The sequence below is a fragment of the Eptesicus fuscus genome, chromosome 17, assembly GCF_027574615.1.
Source record: "Eptesicus fuscus isolate TK198812 chromosome 17, DD_ASM_mEF_20220401, whole genome shotgun sequence".
In the NCBI taxonomy this organism is placed as follows: domain Eukaryota; kingdom Metazoa; phylum Chordata; class Mammalia; order Chiroptera; family Vespertilionidae; genus Eptesicus; species Eptesicus fuscus.
The window spans coordinates 59260922-59273223 of record NC_072489.1 but is presented as its reverse complement, the minus strand read 5'-3'; the positions used below and the strand labels follow the sequence as shown (position 1 = coordinate 59273223).

Sequence of the window (12302 nt, the reverse complement as noted above, 5' to 3'; positions counted from 1 at the left end):
GACACTCCCACGTCCATGGAGACACTCCCACGTCCATGGAGACACCTCCCACATCCATGGAGACACTCCCACGTCCATGGAGACACCTCCCATATCCATGGAGACACTCCTACATCCACGGAGACACTCCCACGTCCGCAGAGACACTCCCATGTCCACGGAGACACTGCCACGTCCACGGAGACACTCCCACGTCTATGGAGACACTCCCACGTCCACGGAGACACTCCCACGTCCACAGAGACACTCCCACGTCCACGGAGACACTCCCATGTCCACAGAGACACTCCCACGTCCACGGAGACACTCCCATGTCCACAGAGACACTCTCACGTCTGCAGACACGCCTCCCACATCCCCGGCCACTCCTCAAACCCCATCAAGGAAACGTACCACCTTCGGGGCCTTATTTTCTCTCCACCTTTCGGAGAGCACCTAGTTTTGTCCACTGAGAGACTTTTTAAACTGTATACAAACAGCAACATACAACAAAACAAAATATCCCACCATATTCTTACATGAAAACCAAGAGCAGGCAGATATTTACTGTGCTAAGGGAGACGTATCAGAAGCAACGTACAGGCTTCTGGGCAGCTTCCTGGCTACCCCAGCTGTGTGCCCGGAACTCTATTTTAAGGCCGAGTCGCAAGGAAAAAGCTGAAAACACACAGTTTACTGCTGACGAAAGCCCAACGGTGAGACGGAAACGTGCCGGAAACAGGAAGGCAGGGAAACTGTCATCTCAGCGAAAAAACAAAACAAAACAAAACCGACCATAGAAACCCCGGCCATTCCCTGAGGGGTGTGTGCTGGGAAGCAGTCGTTCTGGAAGAGAGAACGAATCGGGCTTGGGAACCGGATCTGCGGCTGTAAATGCCGACTGCTCAGCAGGAGCGCTCACTCCCCTTCGGATCCCGTCCAACGGAGCGGCGAGGGCCCTGGGACGGCCGGACCCGGGGACAGCCACTCAGGGCGAAGGACTCCAACACCACGCCCGGCTTTGACTCACGCCGTGACGCAGACAGCTTCCAACCCGCAAGGCGTACACGACGTGTAACCATAGCCATGTGCTCCGGAGAACAACGTCATACCATTTTCTGGAAATTGACATAATTTTATTTAAAAAAAGGGGTCAATTTTTTAACTAAAAAGATAAAATAAATATACCACGGGAGGCAGACTCGGAAAGATGAAATACACCCTGGGCGTTTCTCAAGGAAAGAAGCGTTTCTGTCCATCGGAAGCAGCCTGCCTCCTGTGACCAGGAACTGCCCAAAGCCAGCCGCGGCGGGACCCTGCCCGGGGCAGAGCGGGCGCTGCCGGGTGCCGTCCCTCAGACGCAGGCTCCTTACAGAAGGGCTCCGTGCACAGCCTGCCGCCCGAGAAAGTCCTATTGCGGTGACACGCCTTCTGTTTTTCCACGGGAGCCTGGTCTGAGGTTAATCCCGGCCTCGAATTCACTCGGGACCAGGAATCCACAGCCATGTAAATCCCCAGCGTCTCTCACGCACACGTCGAACGGCCCTGTCATGCGGTAAGCAAGAATGCACGTGACTCACTCGTTTCGCTCCAGATTTACGATCAGCTCCTCGCTCTGCAGTTGTATCCGAAGCGTCAGCACTTCCGGGTGATTCTGAAAGAGAGGCAGGAAGAGTCCGTTGAAGAACATTTCGCGTCGACTTGCCAACATTTGAATCTGCGGCTCCCCAGGCAGAGTCAGCGGAGCGGGAGGAGAACACGGCTCTTTGAGCCGATTCCAGGAACCAGGCCCCCCGGACACAGCGGGGTGCAAACTCACCATCTGGCCAGGTACGGGCCGGCTGTGATTCTGACCTCTCCACTCCCGTCCTCCGGCCACACACCCTGCGGACCCTTCCGGACGCTACACTCCTTCCCGCAATCGGCACCTTCCTCAGTTTCCCTGCTCCACAAAGGGCGCCTTTCTTCCCCCCACTGCTCAGGTCAGAAAGCAGGGGTCCTCCCGATGCCTCCTGGCCCTCACCAGCTCCATCTACTCCCTCAAAAGGCCCCGTAGCTTTGCCCTCCGAATCACACCTCTCACTGCCCGGGTCCCGTGCCCCACCCCCACTCCAGCTTGGACCTCAATCACCTCTCCCCCGGATGATGGCAAATCCCCTCTAACCTGGGTCCGTCCATATCTGCCTTGGCTTTCTGCCCATTCGTTCTCCAACGGAAGCAGAGGGGTGTCTTTAAGAACACAATCCCGCACTCGCCGGGTAGCTCAGTTGGTTAGAGCATCGTCCCCAACACGCTAAGTTTTCAGGTCCAATCCCCGGTCAGGGCACAGGCAAGAATCAACCAATGAACGCATACCCACGTGGAACAACGCATCGATGTTTCTCTCTCTCAAGCCAACAAAAGACAAACTGAAAACACAACCTGGCCAGCCCACCCTGGCATGTAAGGAGCCTGCACTCGCACCCCAACTACACCAATCGCAAGATGTCAACCCGTGAACGCGGCCTCCAGGGCATCCGCGGCCTGGCCTCGCCCCTCCACACCCACACGCCTCACCTCTTCCCAGCCACGCGGGCCTCTCCGCTCCTCACGCCCACCGCGCCCCTCGGCAGCTCTGAGTCCTCGCACACACCGCTCCCTCTACCTGGGTGCCCTCCTCCCACCCCTCTACTCAGTATCCGCTTAAATGTCAATAATTCTCCCCACCACCACCCCTCCCCCCAGGCATCCCCCCTTCCCGTCTCCCGTCCTTGCCTCCTTGTGAGAGAGAGCTGCCTTCCTACGTGTGAAAGTCAGTGTGTTCATCCGTGGGTCCCTCGTGTATTGTGTCTGTGAAGATGCCGGACACGTAACAGAAGCTCAGTTCATGCCCGGTGACCGAGGGAATGAATGACCCGGGCACACAGCTCTGCCAACCTCGTCTTCCTCCCCTCTCCTCCGGGCCAGGACACCCTGGGCCACGTGTGTCCGTCTGTCAGGGGGAGGCAGGCATCGTGCTCTCTGTTCTGCCCCAGAAATCGCAGTGAGTTTCTTGCCCCGCCCCAAGAACATGCCCCCGTGGCCGGTCCCTTAACCCGCATCCGTACCCAGGGTTCCCTCCCACCTGGAACAGGCGTCAAATATGTCCCCCTCGCTCCTGCTGAGCCAGGTCAGCGATTCAAAGTCCTTGCCCAAGACAACATCGACTGCCACCCCCACCCCCCAACACACACACAGCCCCCTCTGCTTCGCGCTCATGCACCTCGGTGACGCTGGGGGCTGACAGGCTCCAAGCCACGTGACTCAGACGGGGTTCACATGTCCACGGGGCATTCCACTAAGAGAATGGGAACCTCCTCAGGTTTATTTTTAGACACAAGAGCTGGGTTTTCATTCTGATGATGTGTTAAGACCGCGTTCATAGCGGCGCAATTCACCATAGCTAAGATTTGGAGACAGCCTCAGTGCCCATCAGCAGATGAGTGGATTAAAAACTGTGGTCCATCTACACCATGGAATACTACACTGCTATAAAAAAGAAGGGATTCCTACCATTTGCAACAACGTGGATGGACCTGGAGAGCATTATGCTAAGCGAAATAAGCCAGTCAGAGAAAGATAAATATCACATGGTCTCACGCATCTATGGGAAATAATGAACAACATAAACTGATGAACAAAAGCAGATCCAGAGACAGAGAAACTTCGATCAGACCATCAAACCTCAGAGAAGGTAGGGAGGGTGGGGGTACGGGGGAGAGATCAACCAAAGGACTTGTATGCATGCACATAAGCCTAACCAGTGGACACAGACAACAGGGGGGTGAGGGCATGAGTAATGGGGGGATGAGGACAAATATGTAATACCTCAATCAATAAAGAAATTGAAATAATAATAAAAAAAAAAGGACCAGTTCAGGAGGGAGCCTGGAGGCATGCCCGACTGTCCAGGCGGACGTGGGACAGGTTAGCTCACAAAGGACGCGGTCAGCCTAGCAAAGGGCCAAAGGCCAGCGCAGCCCCGTCGGAAAGCAAGGCTCCCCAGGGGCGTACAGGGCGAAGGGGAGGCGAGCTGGACCTGGTGGAGGACAGCTGGGCCCTCACCTGGATGGCAGCAGCTCAGTGCACAGGCTCTGACCCTCAGCCCAGCCTCTGTCCCTCTGCCCCGCCCCTGACACAAGGCCCCGCCCCTGACACAAGGCCCCGCCTCAGGCACAAGGCCCCGCCCCTGGCACAAGGCCCCGCCCCTGGCACAAGGCCCCGCCCCTGACACAAGGCCCCGCCCCCGGTACAAGGCCCCGCCCCTGACATTTGGCCCCGCCCCTGACCCTCAGCCTGCCTCAGTGCTGGGGGAGGTTTCAGTCTAGCTCAGACAGCCCACCACCCACTCGCACCATCGCTGCTAACTTCAGCGGCACCGGTTTTGCCTGCCTTTGCTGTGTCCGTTTATCCGTAGTTTTCTAAGATTCCACGTTTGAACGGCACTCAAACTCCAGTGTTCCAGAGACTTGTTTATAACAGCATTTCAGCTACACGGAATTAACTGACCACATGCTAAGTTTTAAGAGAAAATGGGGGGCGGGGGGAAGACAGAAAACAGATTGTAAATTCCAAAATCCAACATTAAAATAATTAGCTAAGTGAAACAAAATTTAAACAAAAGCCACAACTGCAGGTCCCTGGGGTTCTGAGAACACACGCACGCCTGCCTGCGGTAACGAGGCCCCGGACGGGGTGGATCCTCGGGGGTGGAAGCTACTCCCGTTATTCTTAGCGCGGCCATTTGACAGCTTTTTGTAGTTTCCTGTGCTTAAGGTTGTAGCCATTAGCCACATATGGCCATTTAAGTTTACATTAATTAAAATCAAGTAAAATTTTAAAATCGGTTCATCATTCGCAACAGACACATTTCAAGACTCAATGGAAGCAAACTGTGGTGACATTGCAGACGGGGGATATTTCCACTTCCCAGGAAATTCACTGGAATTACCACAGTCGTCGGACATCTCTGAGTCAGCAAAAAGACCCAGATTGCATAGCCCAACCGCTGCCTGAGTAAGATATTAGTTCAGATATTAATGCCCAAAGGGTTTTTAAAAAAATATGCTTTAAGAAGTTACTTCTCAATCTTAATTGATGGGAGATGTTATTATTTTAAACTAGAGGGTGCCCGGTGCACGAATTTGTGCACCAGTGGGGCCCCTCGGCCTGGCCTGGGGGATTGGGCTGAAACCGGCTCTCTGACATCCCCTGAGGGGTCCTGGATTGCAAGAGGGTGCAGGCCAGGCTGAGGGACCTCACCAGTGCAAGATCGGGGCCTGGGAGGAACGTGGGAGGGCTCCAGGGTGTGTCCGGCCCATCTCACTCAGTCCCGATCGGCCAGACCCCAGCAGCAAGCTAACCTACCAGTTGGAGCGTCTGCCCCCTGATGGTCAGTGCATGTCATAGCGAGTGGTTGAGTGGCCTTAGCATATCATTAGCATATTATGCTTTGATTGGTTGAATGGCTGACCGGACAACCGGACACTTAGCATATTAGCCCTTATTATATAAGATATATTTTTATTGATTTCAGAGAGAGGAAGGGAGAGGAATAGATAGAAACATTGATGAGAGAGAAACATTAATCGGCTGCCTCTTGCATGCCCCCTACTGGGGATCAAGCCTGCAACCCAGGCATGTGCACTGACAGGGAATAAAATTGTGACCTCCTGTTAGATGTTCAACCACTGAGCCACACCGGTTGGGGGGGTGATAATATTATTTTTTAAGTAACTTCTTAAGCTTGAGAGTTAAACTGATGAGTACCCACGTACATGCGATGCTTATGTATATTTTCTTGGTTTAAACAGATTTTGTGTTTTACAAATTCATTCTAGCAAATGACTACAACTTTAGAGATCTGGTGAAAACCACACTTCTTAATTGATATATTCTGACAATGTCTGGTGCTTATAAGAATTGTGTGGATTTCTGAGTGTTTGTTGAACTTTAAAAATTCCTATTCCTATCCTGTGCAACATTAAACACATCACTTGTGTGGATTTTAACATAGTGTGCAAAGTGTTTCTAAGACACCCATTTGCTTTTGAGTCTGCCACAGGGACTTCTCACTAAACTGGCCTGTACCTTCTGACTCTTGGGTTTAATTAGAGACACACAGAATGTTTTCTCCAGGGCTTGCAATTTATGCTCATTAATTGTATCTTAGAAAAACAAGATATTAATTAAATTTACAATGAAATATTAGGACAAAAAACATGTATCATTTTTCTGTAAAGATGTACCCAGTGTATATGTGTATATCTGTGTTTTATATGTCTGTGTAAATAACTTAATTATAAATTGTTTGTCTGAGATATTGACATACATGGCTATTTTAAAGAGAAATCCTGACAATTGTATTGGTGAATAAATATAAGATATTTGCAGTACCCATTCATTCCCCCAAAGAGGCGAACTCGTTTAAACATTAACATTTGTACTAATTCCACAGAAAGTCTCTATAGGAGCTGTTCTAACATTCCAATGTCAACATTTTCAAAAGAGTGCATTTCCCCCAGGGAGGTAAAAAGATCTGGATCTGTGTATTTTAGTTGAGGATCTGAATGGTACAGGAGAAATCAATGGAGGAGGAGAACAGGGAACTATTTTAATTCAAAAGCACTAATTGCTTTAGATTTCTTAGTTTAAAAACACGTATTCATCCCATTTTCTTTTGATTTTCCTACATGAGAGATAACGATCCAGTGCTGGTTAAATACAGCAATCCTTTTCTTAAAAATGACATATTGATTCCCCTAATGGAACTGTGTCTTTTATTGAATGCTTACAGACTTGCCTTTGCTGAATAAGTCAATGAGATGCTAATCAATAAGCCGGAAATGTTTGGGCAGTCATAATTCTATTTTTCTAATTGGGGCTGATATAAAATGCATACGTACAGCTTTAAAAAAACAACAATACAATCGTCATCAGGGTGCCGACCAGCCAGCTGAGAAATAATCTCAGGAGCCCCCTGCCTTATTGGGCTGGGCTTCCACAACCACATGCCCCAGACGGGGTGGCTGAACCGACAGGAATTCCTTTCCGCCCAGTTCTGGAAGCTACAAGTCCAGGGTCAAGGTCTGGTTTCTTGCGAGGTGTCTCTCCCAGGGTGAAGCTTGGGCAGGGTCCCCCAGGTGGTTTTCCTGGGCAGGTCTGCAAAGTGAGGCTCCGGCTGGGCCCGCTGTCCGTCGCTGGGACCCTCCGGTGCCCTGTGCTCGCTCTGAGGCCTCCCCCGGGCCACTCGGCCGGCACATCCTACAAACAGATGCTTCCAAAGTGACTGATTGGCTGGAGTCTTCTCTGACGGATCCCTGTTGGCTGCCCTCCTTTAATTTGTGTAACTGGGAGCTCACCCAAACTCGAATTTAAATCTTTTCCCTCATCGTGGGTGCAAAATATCTCCAGTCAGTTACCGTGGCCTTCCGTGGATGCTACATTATATTTTTTCCTCTCTGATGGATGCAATGATACAGAGCATCATCATCTTGGTGTTTCTAGATCCTTGATAACAGCCCATTTTCAATGACTTGGGGAACTCTGAACCTGACCATGAAGTTGAAATAAGATGGCAGTGAGTCGACAAAGGGAATTTACATTTTTTTTTTTTTTTAAATGTGGGTCGATAGCCAAGTTCACTGCCATCACCATTCCAGGCTGCCCTTTCAAAGACAACGGTCAGCTCAGAGCCAAAGCCATCCATCTCGGTCGTCGGGAATGGACGCGCTCAGGGATCTAATTCTTCAAGCAGAACGTTAAAATACTGCGCTCGGGGACTCTGAACTAACCCGCTCCCTCTCCGGCACTAAATAAATGCCTCAGCCCGCAGCCCCGGCGTTCATGGGGCGCGAGGGAGTCATTTATTGCTATGAATATTTAGAGGCAATCTTGATTACCGCTTTCATATTAGTGGGCTGGTTTCACAGCCCGGGAGACACGGCGCCCGGAACTGGGAGAGGACAGCATTGATTTACCCGCAGAATAACGCAGGGAAAGGGAAGGCTCTCCAGAGCCATAATGGGGTGTCCCTGGCTAGGGGCCTGTACGTTATCACACAAATGACAATGATGTTTATTCATGAGTTATTGATGATTCTTCCCGATGGAAATGGACATTGGCAAACACCTCGTTAACGGCACGGAACGGCACACGTGGACCTTCGGTGAGAGCTGCCGGTGAGACGTGTGTCGTGTCGTTGTTAAGGTTTGCGTGTTGAAAGGTTGGGCTCTTTCCTTTGGTGCCGACTCCTGTTACCGTATTTCCGGGGCTCGATGCGCCTACGGGTTTTCAGCCCACTTCTCCCTTCCCGCCACCTTTCACACGGGGACGCCCGCAGTCCAGGTCCTTTATCCCGTGGCTGCTGACGGGATCACAGACGCATTGACGTGCAGCGACACTTGGGGAGTTCATGTAAGATAACTGTCTCGACAGTTACACATCCTAAAGCCGCCTTTATTCATGGAAATACTGCCCGTCCCCCCAGCAGCCTGCATGCCATAAGCCCCACTTCCTCAGGCTGCCTCCCTCGAAGGGGCAGGGCCGATTCTGAGGCAGACTGGTCCCCGTCCCCTCCCGGGACGACACATCACTTAACAGAAATTTTTATTGATCTCAGAGAGGAAGGGAGAGGGAGAGGGAGAGAAACATCAGTGATGAGAGAGGATCATGGATCGGCTGCCTCCTGCACGCCCCACTACTGGGGATCGAGCCCACAACCCGGGCCTGTGCCCTGACCGGGAATCGAACTGTGACCTCCTGGGTCATAGGTCGATGCTCAGCCCCTGAGCCACGCCGGCCGGGCAGGGATAGGAGGTTCTGAAAGCCCCTGCAGATACAGCGCCAAACAGGTGAAACCTGCTAACGGTACTGCTTTCTAAGAGTGGCCTCCTTCTGAGGATCTGGGACACTGTACCTCCAGCCAAGGGCGCAGCGTAGCTTTTTGGGGTGATCCAGCTGTGAAGCGGCACGCAGGGTGTTCATAGGCTGGAAATCTCGTTTTCCAGTTCGAAGTGCCTTTGTCTAACTAACTTGATGTCTGGAAATTACCATTTTTCCAGGTACCGCTTTTTCTCTGCCCTTTATTTCAAAACCGTCGGACGTGAACTAGCAGCTGAGTGATGGGCGTGGGGGCCGTCCGGAGAGCGCCGCTGGGATCCGTGGGATGGACATCGGCGGCACACGACGGGCCCTTAGGAGGTGGTCTCGCTGTGGTCACAGAGGAGCTGCCGAGCCGGCGCGGGCTCGCCGAAGCCCAGGCCGAAGCCCAGGCCACGCCCAGGCCCACGCGTGCTGCTTTTGCAGACAGAATCCTGGCTACCTGCTCACTCTCCCTAAAACACACTCGGACGGCTCCACGGAAACCGGTGCAGGAGAGGCACAGAGGTCTTTGAGGAATCGCAGGTCAACGTCAGACAAACCTGGGGTAGGACTGGGGCCAGCTCTGCCCGTGGCTGGCCTGCCGCGCTGTTTCTTGGGGCGCGTGGCCTCCACCTGCCTGCTCCCGACCACCTGCCAGGACCTTGGCGCTGAGGCCAGCGGCGGGCTCTCCTGCTTCCAGGCCAGATCCAGGGCCTCGGAGTGTGGAGGCAGCCCCTGGGCCTGGCGCCCCGTCTGCCTCTGTCCGTCCGAACAGCAGCCTCCCAGCGCGGAGGGAGCAGCTCTTTCCACGAGCAATGCCCATCGCGTCTCATAAACTGAGGGTGAGACACACGGTTAGACGCCGAAATGCCGCGTCCGCGTTGCTGCCAGTGGCATCGGCCCCGGTTTGATTTCTTGGAGAACTTACTAACAAAGAACCTCCCGTCTTCATTAAGAGGAAACGCCAGAAAGCCGGCCTGCGTGGAGAATACAATTTTAAACAGAAAAATAAGAGTCAGCGTGAGAGCCCTGACGGAAAAGCCCACGTGGGTGGAGCATGGCCTTCTCACCCGTCCACAGGCTCAGGGCTGCTCAGAGCGAACATGGCCGGAAGGTTCCACGAGCCTCCACCACCAGATCGCGACGGGAAAGACGGACTCCCGAGGGGGCCCGACGGTTTCTGGCCACAGCTCTTTCCGGTTTTGTCTGCCGAGTAGAACCCAGTCTTCGACACAAGCAGCGATTTCCAGGGGCCGGCGGAAACCGGTCGTGAGCAACCCACGCTGGCTTTGGCCCCGGAGACACCCAGGGCGTGTCTCATTCTCACGACTCGGTGGGCGGGCACCACGAACGCCGCTCAACACCCTCCAACGCACGGACGGCACCCTCCGGTCCGCCAAGGCCTGCCCAGCCGGGAGGTCGGCCTTCGCGCGGCTGAGAAACCGGCCTTCCGTTTCCTTCAGGAATCGCTGTGTGCAGCCAGCGGGTCTACAGCTCACTGAGTGCTAACACCGCCGGCTTACAGATCACTCTCTCCACACTCCACGTGCGTGTGCAAACAGGTGTGCTCTGTATCGTTAAGGCCACCTCTGCAGGGAAGAAAACTCGCCACGCGAGAAGCACACTTGGCGCAGGGGTGCCCCTCGGCCCCGGGGGCCACGGCATGGCGGGAAGCGGGTGGATGAGTGTCTGTCGGGGGAGCGTGGCCGGAAGAGCGAGGTCTGCAGTTCCCACGTAGAGGAAACGGGGCGGCTGGTGGGAGGGAAGGCCTTCGGGGTCCTGAGCCAGATGTGGGGGAACCGGGCTCCCGGCGGAAGGAGTGTGGGTGGGGCGGGGGGTAGAGCAGCCACAGTGGACTTGTGGGCGGGTGTGGATGTGTGTGGGACCCAGGCTTGCAGGGTGTGGCCAGGTGGCAGGAAGGTTTGAGGACCGTCATCAAACACACGCATCGCAGCCTGAGCGAGGGACAGGCAGAGTCCACGGAGACATCCCGAGAAGACGGACGGACACACGTGGGTCCCCGCTCCGCGCGTCCACGTGGCCGACATCACCCCTCGCAAACACGCCGGTGAACTTCCTGATTTCCAGGCGTGGCCTGACCCTCTGCCTCCGTAATCCTAGTTTAGAGTCTGTGGCCAGGGCTTAATCACTTAATCATGTTCAATCTTAAGGAACATACATGGGTAGCATGTATCATGACCCCGGGACAGCTTGGGCCACTTAAGAACAATTTCAAGGCCAAATCGTGCGCAAACATCCTGGCCTTATCTGAACTTTCCGCCTCCTCCGGAGGGTTCTCAGGGCCGTCCAATTTTGATGCTTAAATCAAATCATCGTTTGGCTTCATGCTCTTATTGTTCCTCCCCCCTCCCCCCGCCCTTATCACTCCAGCGGCTCATTCTGCTCCGGCACGTTTGTCTGTGCGCCAAGCCCTGCACGTCCTGGCTCCGGCCTCCCTCCGGCCTCCGGCCTCCCTCCGGCCTCCGGCCCGTCCCTCTCCCCGATGGGCTCAGCGTGAACCTCGGGGGCCTGCAGCTCTGCTCACAGATGTGCCTCTGGACCCGGGCTCCTTGTGCGTGCGATCTCGGGGATTTGGACTGAAAACCGAAAGTCAGCGTTTTCCAGAAAGTAATTGCTCTTTTATGATAGCTTGAGAATGATAAATGCGTTTTAGCAAAAACAGAAATCCTGGTGATGGGAAAGGACGCGCCGGGCGGGAGGAACTCACCCCTCGCATGAGGACACTCGGGACAAGGAGGACAGGAGGGGGCCAGGGGTCCCCCAGAGTTTGACAGGATCGCTGTATTTTTTAGAACAAAAGCACAGTTGGCTCCTGTGTAAAGCTAGCTTGGGCTCAGCTGTTGGTTTGCTTTATAATCCTCACCAGAAGAGATTTTGTCCATTGATTTTTAGAAAGCGGGAGGTAGGGAGGAAGGGAGGGGGGAGAGAGGGAGGAATGGAGAGAGAGAGAGAGAAGAGAGAGAGAGAGAGAGAGAGAGAGATCCACATTAATTGGTTGTCTCCCACACTCGCCCAGACATTGGCTGGGGTTCGAACCTGCAACCCTGGTACGTGCCCTTGACCGGGAATCAAACCCGAGACCCGTGGTGCAGGGGCCGACGTGGGACCCCTTAGCCGTGCAGCACGGACTCACGTCCCTCGTATGTACGTATGCGGTGCTGGCCATGCATCCTTCTTGGGAGAATTGAGAAAAGACACAATCATTTTCTGAGCCTGTGGTTTAGGAGAAACTCTGACAAAGGCTAAGCCTCACACAAACATCATCAATCAGTTGATCAACCAATCCATGAAGACAAAGAGGAAACATGTAGAAAAATGGAACACTTAAAAAACTCTACATTAATCCGAACCGAAATAGGAAAAGTGGACATGAAAACAGATGGAAAAGCAGAAGATCAAAAGCAACCACTTCAATAAAGCTA

At 53.5% G+C, this 12302-nt stretch overlaps 1 protein-coding gene across 1 annotated transcript in view; it reads right to left on the bottom strand.

The window, feature by feature from the left end:
- Nucleotides 1-12302, bottom strand: part of ADAM12 (ADAM metallopeptidase domain 12) — a 176534-nt gene that overhangs the window by 117053 nt on the left and 47179 nt on the right. Inside the window, 1 exon segment of the mRNA XM_054728809.1 lies at nt 1560-1633. Coding sequence (XP_054584784.1) covers nt 1560-1633 — 74 coding nt within the window.